Source organism: Physeter macrocephalus, unplaced genomic scaffold (assembly GCF_002837175.3).
Source record: "Physeter macrocephalus isolate SW-GA unplaced genomic scaffold, ASM283717v5 random_338, whole genome shotgun sequence".
Classification (NCBI taxonomy): domain Eukaryota; kingdom Metazoa; phylum Chordata; class Mammalia; order Artiodactyla; family Physeteridae; genus Physeter; species Physeter macrocephalus.
Window position 1 is genome coordinate 1 of NW_021145639.1, and position 16,060 is coordinate 16,060.

General features: G+C 53.2%; 1 protein-coding gene across 1 annotated transcript in view; it reads left to right on the forward strand.

Moving 5' to 3' along the window:
* Window positions 1-716: 716 nt before the first annotated feature.
* Window positions 717-16,060, forward strand: part of SSC5D (scavenger receptor cysteine rich family member with 5 domains) — a 16,748-nt gene continuing 1,404 nt past the window's right edge. The window contains exons 1-6 of the mRNA XM_055082911.1: window positions 717-1,995; window positions 4,010-4,582; window positions 4,665-4,979; window positions 5,271-5,438; window positions 12,255-12,419; window positions 15,492-16,058. Coding sequence (XP_054938886.1) covers window positions 1,617-1,995; window positions 4,010-4,582; window positions 4,665-4,979; window positions 5,271-5,438; window positions 12,255-12,419; window positions 15,492-16,058 — 2,167 coding nt within the window. The 5' untranslated portion in view covers window positions 717-1,616. The remainder of the gene's footprint in view (window positions 1,996-4,009; window positions 4,583-4,664; window positions 4,980-5,270; window positions 5,439-12,254; window positions 12,420-15,491; window positions 16,059-16,060) is intronic.

Here is a 16,060-nt window from a genome sequence, read left to right on the forward strand (position 1 = left end):
CCAGCAGGAGGCAGGGAGTGAGGGGCGACGGTGGGCAAAGCCTGGAGTGTGGCTTCATGGGGAGGAATGGACAAGGCAGGGTGAGATGACTCTGGGTGGGCTGGTTTGCATCATTTCGGTGGGTTCTGGAGCGTAGGGGCTGCCCCTCGTTGGGTACTAGCCCTGGGGAGATGGGGCAGGTGGATGCTGGCCGGGGAGTGTGAGCCTGACACGAGGTGGTGGGTGAGGGCTCTGGGTGGGTTGGTTTCATATGAAGGGCACACTCCAGTGGTTTCCTGTCTCTGGGAATCAGCAATCCCTCCAGTGTCGGCAAGGCCCCGAGATGTCAAAGCATCAGGTACCGCAAATAAAAGCCATGATTAATACAGCCATCTCCTCAAGGTTGCCAAAGGCTGAAAAAGTGGAAACCTGATCACTATTAACTGAGGCCTGCTTCCCCTTTTTCTGAATAATAATAATAATAATGATAACAACTGCCATAGACTCAGATCTCACTGGCTCACATGACCAGTGCTGTTCCAAGCCCCTTCATCAGGTAAAACTACCAGCCACTGGCAGGGTAGGTACCGTCTGGTTTCCCCGTTGCAAATGAGGCCCCGCGGCTAAAAAGTCGGAAAGCCAGGACTCAAATGAAGGCAATTTGTTCCAGAGCCCACTTCCTTTATTTTTTAAGAATTATGGTAAAATATACACAACATAAAAGTGACCATTTAAACAATTTTCTGTTTTTCTGGCTGTGCCGCACGGCATGCGGGATCTTAGTTCCCCGACCAGGGATCGAACCTGCGCCCCCTGCGGCGGAAGCGTGGAGTCCTAACTATTGGACTGCCAGGGAAGTCCCATTTTAACCATTTTAAAGCGTATAGTTTAGTCGTAAAAAGTGTTGTGCAGCCATCACCACCACCATCTCCGGAACTTTTCCTTCATCCCAAACAGATACCCCAGACCCATTAAACACTCACTACCCTGCCCCGCGTCTCCCCAGCCCCTGGCGCACACCATTTGATTTTCTGTCTCTGAATTTGCCAGCCAGGCACTGTGCGTAAATGGAATCGTATCGTATTTGACCTTTTGTGTCCGGCTTATTTCACAGAGCATAATGTTCTCCAAGTTCATCCATACTGTGGTGTGTGTCAGAATTTCTTTCTTTGTAACGGCTGAATAGTAGCCCATCGTATGGACGGACAACACTTTGCGTATCCATTTGTCCATTGACGGACACTTGGGTTGTTTCCACATTATTGCTATCGTGAATAATGCTGCTGTGAATGTCTGCATACAGGTATCTGACTGAATGCCCGTTTTCGCCTTATTTTGGGTATATCCCTAGGAGTGGGATTTCTGGCTCATATGGCAATTCTGAGTTGAGCTTTCCAAGGAGCCACCCTTTATCCCTGACTTTTTTTTTTTTTTTTTTTTTTGGCATGCCGCGAGGCTTGTGGGCTCTTAGTTCCCCGACCAGGGATCGAACCCGGGCCTCAGCAGTGAAAGCACGGAGTCCTAACCACTGGACCGCCAGGGAATTCCCCGTCCCTGACTCTTTATTCCTGTGCCTGATGTAGACGACGGCACAGCACAGGCCTGGATAAACACTTGCTGCTGGGAAGGAAGGGTGGATGAATGGAAGGAAGGTGGAGGCAGGTCTGACTCGAATTCTTTGGGTCTCTCCCACCCCAGGGTCCCCCCAGCTGCGCCTGGTGGCCGGGCCCAGCAGGTGCTCAGGCCGGCTGGAGGTGTGGCACGGCGGGCGCTGGGGGACCGTGTGTGACGACACCTGGGACCTGCGGGACTCGGCTGTGGTCTGCCGCGAGCTGGGCTGCGGCGGACCTCGGCAGCCGGACCCTGCTGCCGGCCGCTTCGGCTGGGGCGCCGGCCCCATCTGGCTGGACGACGTGAGGTGTGTGGGGACCGAGGCTTCCCTGGCTGACTGCCCTGCCGCTCCCTGGGGGAAGCACAACTGTGCTCACAACGAGGACGTTGGAGTTACCTGCACTGGTAAGGAGGCACCGGCCATTCGCTGGCTCCCGGAGGGCTTCCTGGAGGAGGGAGCGGGAACTAACATTGGCACTAACATCGACTGAGCGCCCACCTCCTAAGCCCCCGCCCGTGACCGTGTTCACACCTCACGATACGTCCAGATTGGTGGATGTTATGCCCATTTTACTGATGAAGACGCTGAGGCACAGAGAGGTTACCCAGCAACTAAGCGGCACAGCTGGGATTCTTCCTCCTCTTCTTCCCGCCAAGAATCAAGGAAGTCTCCCACCTAGAGGGAAGCTGAAAAGGAAGAGGAAAGGAAGCAGGCATGGGGCATCGGGAGATGGCAAGAAGCCCGTGTGACGGGAGGGCCAGTTGAAGTAGACTCAGGCTTGGCCCGTGTTCGTTCATTTGCCGTTATTTATCCAGCGCCAGACGCTGAGCTAGGTATTGGGTCCTCAGAACGCAACGAGCGCGAGCCTGGCCTTTGAGAGGCTTACGGTTCACTGTGAGAAAGAGGCGCCCCGACAAATCGCTGCAAACCCGTGTGACACATTATCATTTGGGAGGTGCCCAAGACCACCCTCGGGTTCCATAGTTTTCTAGAAGGATTCACAACAATCAGAAAAGCTGTCTCGCGGTCCAGTGGTTAAGACTTCGCCTTCCAATGCAGAGGGTGCAGGTTCAATCCCTGGTTGTGGAGCTAAGATCCCACATGCCTCGCAGCCAAAAAACCAAAACAAAACAGAAGCAATGTTGTAACAAATTCAATAAAGACTTTTAAAATGGTCCATATCAGGACTTCCCTGGTGGCACAGTGGTTAGGAATACGCCTGCCAATGCAGGGGACACGGGTTCAATCCCTGGTCCGGGAAGATCCCACATGCTGTGGAGAAGCTAAGCCCGCGCTCCACAACTACTGAGCCCGCGAGCCACAACTACTGAAGCCCGCACGCCTACAGCCCGTGCTCCGCCAGAAGAGAAGCCGCCGCAATAAGAAGCCCGCGCACCTCGGCCCGCGCACCTCAACGAAGAGTAGCCCCTGCTGGCTGCAACTAGAGAAAGCCCGCGCGCAGCAGCGAAGACCCAACGCAGCCAAAAATTTAAAAAGTCAGTTGAGGGAAGAGGCATGTGGGGCTGGGTCCAGGAGAGACCCTTGTGGAGCTCCCTCACTTAATTCTCCCAGCAACGACGCATAACAACGCACGTGAAGTATTGCCAACCGGGGACGATCTCCCAGCCTTGGTGTCAAAGTGTTTATAGGGGCTCAGTCATGAGATGTGGCTGGTGGCCCACTGGCGGCCCTTAAGTCACAGTGTTAGCAGAGATGATCTGGTGGCTCTGGCCCCACAGGGCAACAACACACTCTTACCAGGCAGGACGTTGAAAGGGCTTGGAGCTTCCCCCCGGCAGCCAGGGGCAAAGGGCCAAACCTTTCTTTGGACAAGATTAACCCTTGTCCTGCATCAGTAACCCTTGGCATCGCCCACGGTGTCTGCCGCCTTCCCTGTGCTGATTAGCAAGCTGTAAGGTGAGAGCCGCGGCAGCCGGGAGGATGGAGTCAACCATTCCGCCTGACGCTAAGGCACTTTCCCCTCTCCCTCCCCTCCTGAGGGCCACAGCAGCCAGGAGCCGCAGAAGGGTTTTGAGCCGGGCAGTGGCCTGGTACCAGCCTGGTGGGGCGGTGAGAGCTGGGCACGGGGTGTGGGGGAAGGACCAGTCAGAGGGTACGGGGAGCCAGGCAGTGGCTGGGCAGATGGAGAGGATGGGTCAGCGTGAGGGGCGAAGGAGGGCAGTCACGTCATGACTGTACGTGCCCAGCGGCGGGATGGTGCCGGCTGCGGCTGGCCGCCGTATGCCCCGGGTCTGGCACAGGGCCTGGCTCGTAGGAGATGCTTTGTAAACTCTATGATGTGAATGAATGCATGGGAACTCGGTGGTTGTCTGTAGGGGGAGATGAGAGAGAAGGAGGGGCCTGGTCGGACAATCACGGTGTCTGCTGTCTCCTCTGTCCTCCCCTCCTGTCTGCCAGGGACCCCCGGCCTGGACTCCATCTCAGACCCCTTCAGTTGGAGCTGGATCCCTGGCCTGGGTAGAGACCCGGATGCCTGGCTCCCGGGGGAGCTGGCCACCAAGCCCTCTGCGAGGCGGACCCCCGGCGTTGCTGAGAAATCCACCACCAAGGCCCCAGGGAAGACACCCAAAAGCACGAAGAAGTGGGTGACCAAAACCGCCAAGAGACCGACCACTCAGCCCCCCGTGGTACCAACCACTAAGCACTCCAGGGCCACGGGCACCCAGAGTCCCCCAGAACTGACCTCACTGACCACCAGCACTCCGACCGCTGAGGCCTCCCGAAGACCGACCTCCGAGTTTACCAGCAGGCTGACCACAGAGGCCTCTCGCAGGCTAACCTCACACACCACCGAAAGGTGGACTCCCCGGGCCCCCCGGGAACGGACCTCTAAGACCCTGGCCACACCGACCACCCAGGGCCCCCGAGAGCTGACCTCTGAGGCCACCACGGAGCCATCGGCTGAGATCCCAGGAGTAGGTACTCCAGAGTCCTCCAAAGAGCCAGCCCCCTCCCCCACTGGGGCATCAGGTGAGAGGAAGGAACGTGGAGGGTGAGGCTGACCCCTCCTGACCCCTGCTGACCCCTCCTGATCTGGGCTGTCTACCAGCAGGCCTGTTCCGGGTTCGTCTGGCCGATGGGCCCAACCGGTGTGCCGGGCGGCTGGAGGTGTGGCACGCCGGGCGCTGGGGGACAGTGTGTGACGACGGCTGGGACCTGCGGGACGGCATGGTGGCCTGCTGGGAGCTGGGCTGCGGGAGGGTTCGGCCCCGAGTGGGCAAAACCCACTACGGCCCTGGCACCGGGCCCATCTGGCTGGATGACGTGGGCTGCAAGGGAAGTGAGGCCTCGCTGAGCGACTGCCCCGCTCGGGCGTGGGGACAGCACAACTGCGACCACGAGGAGGACGTGGGGCTCACCTGCACCGGTACGGTGGGGGGTGGGGGGTCGGTGGCCCAGGAGTCAGGGTGGCGTGGGGGTGGGGACCCGGAGTCACGCCAGGAGATTCGGGAAGGCGACTTCGGAGCAACAGCAAGGACCGCTGGCCTGGGTAGAGACCCGGATGCCTGGCTCCCGGGGGAGCTGGCCACCAAGCCCTCTGCAAGGCGGACCCCCGGCGTTGCTGAGAAATCCACCACCAAGGCCCCAGGGAAGACACCCAAAAGCACGAAGAAGTGGGTGACCAAAACCGCTCTCCCCTTCCCCGATTTCTCCCAAGGCTATGCAGACGAGGAAGGCTATCCCCCCTGGACCTGGGACCCCACCTCGGGAGAGGACCTGGCCAAGGGGACCACCGCTGCAGCGGTGCCTGCACACACTCCCTCCTGGGGCACCGCTGGGAGCCCAGGGCCCCCCTCCCCAGCGACGAGGCGCCTTCCAAGCACAGGTGAGGGGCATGGCCGGGGTGGGGAGGGGGCCTCCCTAAACCTCTGTGCACCTCCCTGCCGGGCTTCCAGAAAGATCCTCCTAAATGAGCTGGCCTGGGTCTCAGAGACCCCAGACAGGTTTTCCTCGGCTCCAGAGACCCTAAGAACATTCCCTTCTTGGACTCGGCAGTAGCACTGTCCTCCAGAGCCTAAAGGAGACCCCATCCCCACCCCCTGCGGTGTGATTCGCGGAGAATCCGACCAGGCTCAGCAAAGCCCTGGCCCGCAGTCCTCCTGCAAACCAACCGGGGCCTTGGGAGCCCGTGCCCCTCGATCCAGAGCCTCGACGGAAGTCCCCCCAGACCTCACAGCCGAGGCCCACCCTGTCACGTTGTCTGCCCACCCTAGCCCCTCAAACCTGTTCTCCCAGCTCACGCTCTGGTCAGGGTCGGGCTGTAGCTCAGAGGCGGGGTGGGGACATCCAGGTCGAGGGTTCTGTCCTCAGCCTGACCCCTTTCCTCTGGCCAGTGGAAGCAGCCTCCAGCCCCTCAGCTCTGTCCCCCTCTGCCCCTCCGCCTCTGTCTCGCTGTCGCCTGCTTCCCTCCTTCCATCTCTGCTCCCAAGGGCCTTGACCTTGGCCTTGACCTTGACCCCCGAGGCCTTGACCCCCCCTCAGATGTTGCCCATTTCTCTGCCTTCCTCTGTGTGTGTGTGTGTGTGTGTGTGTGTGTGTGTGTGTGTGTGAGATCTCTGTCCCATCCGTGCTCAGGGTCTCTCTTGACCACCCTCTGCGCCTCTTTCTCACATTCTCTCTCTTTTTTTGGCCTCGCCCGTGTGGCACACGCAATCTTAGTTCCCTGACTAGGGATGAACCCGCGCCCCCTGCAGTGGAAGCGCAGAGTCTTAACCACCAGACCCGCCAGGGAAGTCCCAAAGGAATTTATTTTACTTTTTTATTTTATTTTAAATTTTTTATTTATTTATTTTTCCCTCTCTTCCCTTTCAATTTCTCACCCTCCTCATCTCAAGCACTTTTTTTCCACCGCCCATTTCTTTCTCATCACCTTTCTAATTTTTTTCTTTCCTTATCAAGTTCATACTCCCATCCTTTCTATTTCTCTCTTTATTTCCCCACAGTCAACTTCTCTTTATCTTTTCCCCTCTGCGTCTGGCTCTTTTTTCTTTCATTTTCCATTTCTCACACACCCACCCCCAACCCGTATCTATTTCTCACTGTACTTCATGGCCAGTTTCTCTTCATCTCTTCTCCTGTGTCCTCCTCTTTTTATTTATATTTTCAGTTTCTCACGCTCATCGTCTCTGTCTCTCACTCTATTTTTCACGGTCGGTTTATCTTTTCAGCTCCGTGTCTCTTTCTTCTTTCTCTTTCTCTGCCCCTCCTCGTCTCTATGCCTCGTCAGCCTCTCTCACCATGTTTCTCATTTTTTCTCCAAGTCCACACCCCGTCACCCCTGTTTCTCCCTGTTTTTCACGGCCAGTTTCTCTTTCTTTCCCCTCTGGGCCTTCCTTTCTCTTTCACTCTCACCGCCGCGCCCTCCGCTCCGTTTCCCACTCAACCTCCCCCCCACCCAGGGTCGGTTCTCCCCTCAGCTTTTTCTCCGTCTCCTCATCCTTCTCGCTGACTCTCCATCCTACCATTTCCCGCGTGGCGGCTTCTTCCCCCGGCTCTCCCGACCCCATCCCCCCGCGACGGCCGCTCTCTCCCCCCAGGTGTCGCCACTTCTTTTCCCTCTCCCGCAGGACCCCGCCCCTCGCGCCTTTTCCCGCCTTTTTCACACGCTCAACATGCATGCGCACTCCGAGGGCCTCTGCGAGAGGGGCGGGGCCTCGGATGGAGGGGCGGGCAGGGCAGATTTCAATAGCCCCGCGCCGTGTGACGTCACAGGCGCGGTGCGCCTCCTGATTGGCCGGCTGGCCCACGCCGCGGCAATAAAAGCGGGTGAAGAAGGCGGTGATCCCACAGAGTGGCGTCTGCCTCGGTCAGGTGTCGTGCTGACGGGCGCGGAGCAGGCATTGGAAGTACGGAGATCTGGGGTGGGGGGCACCCGAGCTGTGAGTCAGGGCTCAGTTTTTCAGAGGTGATGCTCCTCGGTACAGTGTGGCCAGAATTTCTGAGCCTTTGTTCTCTGCAGCCCGGCGCCGCCTCCCTTATCCCGTAGCGCCCCCTCGTGGCGGAGAGGTCAGATGCTGGGCGTGAGGCGCAAATGAATACAGAACTAGGAATTGCGCGATGGAAATCTCAGGAGTCACGTGTACAACCTTAGTAATGGGAAGACTTGGAGGGAGGTGCGGGGTGGCGTGGGGAGAGGGGAAACGACAGACAGGAATTCCTATCCTCGTTAGCAAGGTGGCCTTGAAAAAATGACTGCTTCTTTGAACCTCAGTTTCTTCCTCCGGAAAAAACGAAAACCGGAGCTCCAAGGTCCCTGGGAAGAGTCAAGGAGAGCTCACTGTGCCAGGCACGCATGATTGCAACTGGGTGACATAGGTCCTGGTGTTGCCCCTGTGTTTCAGGTGGGGGAAAAATGAGGCTCAGAGAAATTAAACTTTAACTCAGGAGGCATTATTGAGATCCATTTAAAACGATTTCGCGCACAGTTTGCTCGTTGGATTGGAAAAGATTCTGGAATAACAAGTCATTGCAAGAGTGAATTCTGTAGTACAGCTCGCTGGGTTCCAGCTGTGGCTGCGCTGGGATTAGAACAACGAGCTGGGTGACCTCAGGTCCCAATCCAATGAGCAAAATGTGTGTGAAATCATTTAAAACCGCAAAACATTGGTTGTTAAGAGTTATTTACCGTAAATGAGCAACAGCTGCAGGATCCCAGGGACTGAGTGATTATTTCTAGTAGAGCAATTGGGAAAGACCTCGCAGAAGAGATGGTGTCATTTTCACCAGCAGACACCAGGAGGAAGGGGATTCTCAGAGGAGCAGAGGCTGGAGTTGAGAAAATTGCATTGCCTGTTTAGGGCACGTCGTCTCTGCTAGACTTTTAGCTGTCTTGTGTTTGGCTGTGTCAGTTTCTGTTGCCATAACACCGCCACACATTAGGGGCTTAGACAACACAAGTTTATTATTTTGCAGGCCTGGAGGTCAGAAGTCCCACATGGGTATCACTGGCTAGAATCAAAGTGTCAGCAGGGCTGTGTTCCTTCTGAGGCTCGAGGGGAGGATCGTTCCCATGCCTTTTGTAGCTTCTAGAGACCCCTCCATTCCTTAGCGCATTGCCCCTTCCTCCATTTTCAAAGCCAGCAGTGTTGCATCTATGTCTCTGGTCCTTCTTTTGTCTTTACATCTTTGTCACTACAGCCGGGATAGAGTCTCTCATTTTAAGGATTTGTGTGATTAGATTGGGTCCGCTTGGATTAACATAGGATAATCTCTTCATTTCAAGTTCTGGACCCATAATCATATCTGCAAAGTCCCTTTTTCCAGGAAAGGTAACATATTCACAGGTTCTGGGGATTAGGGCTTGGACATCTTTGGGGAGCATTATTCTGTCTGCCACGGGATCTGTGTTGTAGAGACTTAGTAGAGACTTTTTACGTACTTGTTGAATGAATGAATGAATGAACCAGTGAGAGACTGCTGTGTAAGTCTAGAGAGAGTGTACAGGAGATGAAGCTGGAAGCTTATGAAGGTTGAATTCTCACTTTCCATTTCACTGAAGCAAAATTTCTTGAGGCTTCCTGGATGATGGAATTTGGAGACGCAGACATTAATTCATGTCTGAAATGTTTGCTGTGTGGCAGGCATGAGTACTAACCCCTGGGAACATAGCAGTGATGAGCACAGCAAGGGAGGGGGAAGGGAGGGCTAAGTGTTGTAATTTAAAATAGGATGATCAAGAGATGACTTACTAAGAAAGTGCCATTTAAGTGACAGCCTCAAGAAGGAGAGGGGGGAAGCCATGCAAATATCTGGTTGGAGAGCAGACAGCACATGCAAAGGCCCTGAGGTGGGGGTGTGCTTAGCTGGTTCAAGAAACAGCAGCAAGGTCAGTGGGGTGGAAATGAAGTGGTTGATGGGGATGATGGTAGGAGGTGAGGTCTGTGGTCCATTGTAAAGATGTCTACTGTGATGGGGAACCTGGAGGGAGCTAAAGGAGCCTTCCAGACAGAGGGAGCAGCATGTGCAAAGGCCCTGTGGTGGGACCTTGGGAGACGGGCAAGGATGCTGGCCTGGCGGGAGTGGAGTGAGCCAGGCAGGGGGAGAGTGATCAGGGATGAGGCCAGTGTCTGGGTTTTATTCTGTGTGCAGAAACCCTTGGCGTTTTAAGCACTTTAAGTTATGGAGGACGTGATCACATGTGTATTTTCTTTCTTTTTTTGGGGAGGGTGGGGGAGGGCGCGCCTTGCGGCATGTGGGATCTTTGTTCTCCGACCAGGGATCAAACCCGTGCCCCCTGCAGTGGAAGCGCCAAGTCCTAACCACTGGACCGCCAGGGAAGTCCCCCACATGTGTATTTTCAAAGCAGTCGCTCAGGGTGCCGCAGGGGGGTGGATGTAGGTGTAAGAGTGCACGCAGGGAGACCAGAAGGTCCATGCAGACGTGACGGTGGCCTCAACCAGGGTGGCAGTGGAGACTGCGAGAGGTGCAGGTGTTCAAGCTACATTCCCGGGGTTGAGCTGGTGGGTTCGAGTGATGCGTTGGGTGCGAGGGTTGAGGAGAGAGAGGGAGGGAGGGGATGGGCACCCGCCTTTTACTGGACCAGGGAACACTGCGGGGTGGGCGCACAGGATCCAGAGTGGGAATATTAAGAGCTCCATTAGTGATGTGTTCGACACACCCAAGTGGAGACATGAGATATGCAATCCTGGAGCTCCAAGGAGCGCCTGGGAGGAGGGAATTTGCAGCTGCGGGAATGGATGAGGCTGTGCAGATGGACAGCCATGTCTAATGGAGTTTCCACACCCAGTGAGGAGGTGGGGTGACTCATGGCCTCGGGATATCGCTGTATGTCACGGCTGCGCAGAGGGGAGGACATCCAAGATTAAATGCCAGATTACATTTAGAGGTTGCGTGGTAATAAGAGCATCAATAATAGCTAATATTCATTGAATAATCTCCGTGTGCCAGGCACCATCTAAGTGCATCCCATGGTTGTTTGTTTTTTTTGGCCGCATCGTGTGGCATGTGGGATCTTAGTTCCCCGACCAGGGAGCGGACCCGTGCCCCCTGCAGTGACAGTGCAGAGTCCTAACCACTGGACCACCAGGGAATTCCCCAAAGTGCATACCATGGTTTAACTCACCCCCTCCACGTGGAACATTATGAGATGAGTACTATCCTTATCCCCATTTTATAGGTAGGGAAATTGAGGTCCAGAGAGGTCAGGACAGCAAAGGGCAGAGCTTGGGTTCAAACTGCAGAATTCACACTCATAACCATTCCAGCCACGGAGACTGGGAAGAAGCCTATGATAGAATTAGCTCTGAAGAACCCAGGAAGCATAGAGCAGGGTGTAACCTCAAGGGGAAGCAGGGAGTGGCCTTGGAATCAAATTTTAAATAAAAGCTCACCAGGGAAGGAGTGAGGTGAGACCCAGGAGATCTACCCCTAGAGGGAAGAGGTCCTCATTCAGAAGCAGATAGACCTGCTGGGTCTGAAACCCAGTGCTGCTCCTTAGTTGTGTGACCTTAGGAAAATTCCTTGCCCTCTCTGGGCTTCAGTTTGGTCATCTGTAGCGAAACTGCAGCTTCTTTGCCCACCAGCTCCCCATGAGATTGCCAAAAATTTAAAATGTCTCTCAGCGGCAAGGATGAGGGATAAAGGTGGGCAGTTTGACAACATCTAGAGAGATGCCTTCCACACGGCAGTCCCACAATTAGGTGTTGAGCAATCTTCACTCATGAAGAATCCACTGCAGCAAAACATTGGCCACAACCGAACCGCCCGTCCACAGGGGCATAGATAAATCGGCAGTTGTGTGTTCATACGATAGAATATTACACAAGGTTAAAAAAACAAGGAACTAGAGTTATATGCATTTAACTGAAAGGACAGCTTATCACTTGCCAGCCCTGCGACCCCATGGAGTACGTGCCGTCACGATACCCATCGTACAGGTGAGGAAACGAGTCGTGGAGTAGTGAAGTGACTTGCTCATCCAGCTAGGAAGGAACGCAGCCAAAAAGCAGGCTGTGAGAAGGTGTTTGCTGTATATATGTATATGTGCAGTCTTTCTAGTTGTAGGAAGCTAACACATGTGGAAACAATATAGCATTAGGGAGTCCCACCTGTATAGCTAAGGTGTAAAGGCATGCTTGAGAACTATTAACTAAAGGCTTCTCTGACAAAGGGAAGGGATGTGATTGGGCCTCGCAAGGGCTGTGACTCTGCAATGCTGCTTCCTTTTTTTCGATGTATAAAAAATCGAGGGCTTCCCTGGTGGCGCAGTGGTGGAGAGTCCGCCTGCCGATGCAGGGGACACGGGTTCGTGCCCCGGTCCGGGAAGATCCCACATGCCGCGGAGCGGCTGGGCCCGTGAGCCATGGGCGCTGGGCCTGCGCGTCCGGAGCCTGTGCTCTGCAACGGGAGAGGCCGCAGCAGTGAGAGGCCCGCGTACCACACACACACAAAAAAAATCGAATCGATCACACACTAATGGATCATGAATGAGAATGTGGCCATATCTTAGAGCACATTTTGAGTACACACGGACCCAGGGAGTATGCCTGCACTTGGTGGGCTGACATTTTAACAGGAAGACAGCTTCAATTTGTGTTCTTGATGGAGTCCTCCTAAAACCCAGCATCTTGGAAAGAAATCTTCACAACACTGTTATTACTTAGTTCTCCCCATATCTCTCAAGGTGGCGAGGATGGTTATGAGCCTTCTTGGACGTGGGACACACCTTCAGGAGAGGTCCCAGCCAAGGGGACCCCCACCGCAGGCATGCCTGGACCCGCTGGCACCGCTGGCACCATCAGCAGCCCAAGCCATCCCTCTCCAGCTCCAAGGGTCCGGGGGGATACAGGTGAGGCATGTGGCTGGGGCGAGGGGCCCAGGGTGTTTGTGTGGTGGGATGGAGAGGTGGACTCCACATTTCCCCATGGTGACCCAACTCTCACCCTAGAAAGACCAGGCAGAAATATATCCTGAGACAAGGGCTTATTATCTATACCAGTGGTCTTCAACTGGGGGCAACTGACAACATCCGAAGACATTTTGGGTTGTCAAGACTGGGAGCTGGGAGGCTACTGGTACCTGGTGGGTAGAGGCCAGGGATGTTGTTACACATCCTCCGGTGCACAAGGTATCCCCCACAGCAAAGAATCATCCAGCCCCAGATGTCAACAGTGCCAAGGGTGAGAAACCCTAACCTATACCATGTAAGTCACTCTGACAAATAAGAAAATGATAGGAAATCCTATAAGAGAATGGGCAAAAGATACAAACAGGTGATCTGCAGAAGAGGAAGCCCAAATGCCCAACGAGTATATCTAGAAGTGCTCACATTCATCATGAATCAGAAAATTCAAATTAAAACAATGACGAGCATGGAAAAAAATTTGAAAGGTAGATAATACCAAGTGTAGGTGAGGGTGTGGGGAGACAGGCATCCCCACTGGCTGTAGCAATTTGATAAACACAACCTAGTGGTGTTTAGTGAAATTAAATATAATTATATGTTATCACCCAGCAATCCTGCTCCTAGATCTATATTCTAGAGAATCTTGCACAGGCTTATAAGGAAATATGTGTGAGGATGTATTAGGGATTGGAGTCAAGTTAAGTGTCCAGCAGTAGGGTAACAAAGAAGAGAAATGCAATAGTTACACATGATGGAATTCTATGCAGTAGCTAAAGCAGTGACGAGCTATATACACAGCAACATGGATAGGTATGAAAAACATAATACCTTCCTTGAGGGGAAGGTCAAACAGAATGAGATTTCCAGCAGAATATTATTTTCAGAAATTAAAAGCACAAACAGAAAAATACACATACACATATATTAACATAAACACATCTATGCATTCTGTATTGTTTAAGATCACACATATGTTTAAGGCCATACATGAAACACATTAGAGTGGAGGTACCTATGGGAGAGGACGAGGGAATGGAGATTGGGGTCAAAGAGGAGAAAAAGTAAGATAAAACGAGAAGACATTGCAGGGACTATTAATGACAATGTACAGTGGGGTATGAGTAGCTTAGCTCTCTGCTTGGGTATGAAAAATTAAAAATCAATACCACTCTAGTCTGAGTCCCTGTACTAAACTAAACTGAACTAAACTGAGATTCTTGAAATAATAACTAGGAACAGTTAACATTCATCAAGCAATATACCATGTGTCAGGCACTATTTTATGCACTTTATATGTATTACTCTTTAACACATTTATATGTGTTAATCCTCGTAGCCGCCACATGAGCCCTACATGAATGATGTAAGTGCTATAATTGTTCCCATTTCAAAGATAAGAGAAAATGAGGCACAGACATCAATGACTATGGCAGTATAAATAATCATGAGAATGCTTAGCATGTGTTAGGCATTGTGTAAGTGTTCTGCACACACCCGATATCTCTGAATCCTCATGACTGCTCTACAAGGGAGGTATGTGGATCATCCATGGTTTACAAATGGGGAAGAAACTGAGATTCAAGGCAGTTAAGTAACTTGCCCATGATTACCCAGCTAGGAAGTAATGGAGCTGGGGTTTAAATCCAGGCAGCCTGGCTGGAGGCCAAGCCCTTTATTTAACTGCTCCTCTGACCCTGCAGGGGGACACGATGCACCTCAAAGACCCTGCAGAAAAGTGGAATTCTGTTGAGCTGTGCTGTTCAATATGGTAGCTACTGACACAGGTGGCTATTTAAATTTAAGTGAATCAAAAATTTGAAAAAGGAAGGACCTACTGTATAGCACATGGAAGTATACTCAATATTTTGTAATAATCTATAAGGGAAAAGAATCTGAAACAGAATGTGTATATATGTGTGTGTGTATATATATATATATCTGAATCACTCTGCTGTACACCTGAAACTAACACAACATTGTACATCAACTATACTTCAATTTAAAAAATTTAAAAAAAGAAATCCATTCAAAGGTAAAAAAAAAATTGAAAAAGGAAACATTCATTCCTTAGTTGAACTCGCTACATTTCGAGTGCTCAGAAGCCACAGGTGACCAGTGGCTACCATACTGGACAGCACAGAGCATTTCCATGACTGAGAAAGTGATACTTAATGGCCTAGACTCTGTATGTGAAGGACTTGGGTTCAGATCTTGTCCCTGCAACTTTCAAACTGTGTGTGACCTCAGGCAAGTTACTTACCCTCTTGGCCTTATTTCTCTCATCTGTAAAAAGAGCTTAAAATTCACATTTACCTGGAAGCAGGGCCTGGAAGAGGGTAAGCCTTCTCATTTTACTCGGGCCTAAAATGTGGGGGCATTCCAAACACTTAGTAATGAAAATAAATAAGATCTTAATACCATAGGTTAAAAAACGAATGCAAAAACAATCCACGATGAACTAAATAAAATTTTAACTCAAGTCAGGATCTGACCTACCTCACCAGGATCTGACAGAGCCAATTTTAGGGGGGATTCCAGTGAGGTAGGTCGGATCCTGTTTTGGATTAAAATTTTGACTTTTTGTTCATGGTAGATCTTTTGCATTAATTTTGATTGTTTAAAAATATGGCGTAAAGAGATTTGTCTTGATTACTGAGATTACCCTTCAGATTCCCCCTCATGCTATGCACCGTCTCCCACTCCCCTCCCCCTCTTTATCTCCCTTCATCCCATCTCCGCCCTTCGGCCCCCTCTTGCATCCCAGGTACCCCTCCACATCACCCCTCCCCCTGCCCGCCCATCTCCGCATCTCCCAGAGGGGAGGACGCCAGGTGGCGCCTGGAGACATGGGAGGAGGCGTGGAGGTGGGGCACTAGGGCGGATGAAGTCTGCCGGCGACCCATGACGTCACGAAGCTTTCTGCCTTCCCATTGGTCGGCCCACCCCTGGAAGGCGGACCATGCCGCGGGGTGGGCGGAGCAGACTGACCTCCGCCGGCCGGCTTTCCTCCAACAGGTTCCCTGAAGAAACCGTGGCCCGAGCGACGGCTGCGGCCCACAGCGGCCAGGACTGCGCCCCCCACCACTTCCCCAGCTCCCTCCGCCTCGCCGGGGTCCCCGGGCCCTGTCCTGACCTCTGACTCCGCGCCGCAGCTCATCCCCACAGCAGCTTCAACGCAGGAGGTGACCTCTGACCCTCCCGCCACTTTGCCGCCCAGCCCAGACCCGGCATCCTGGATGAACTCTCACCGCACCTTGACAACCCCTGGCCTTACCTTGTCCACCCCTGATGCCACCGTGTTTCCAGCGCTGACCCCTGGGCTTTCACCCACTCCACCACCCACCATGCCCAAAGAACTGACCTCTGACCCCTCTGCACCGGCGGTGGTGACCCGCCTTTCCCCTACCTCAGAGCTGACACCGGAGTCTGACACAACCCCAGGCTGGGACACATCTCCATACCCCAACACAACTCCAGAACCTTCTAGTTTCCCAGACCCTTCCACAAGCCCTCACCCCACTACCATCCCTCACTCCACCATGACGTCTCACCCTACCACGACCTCTCACCCCACTACCACCCCT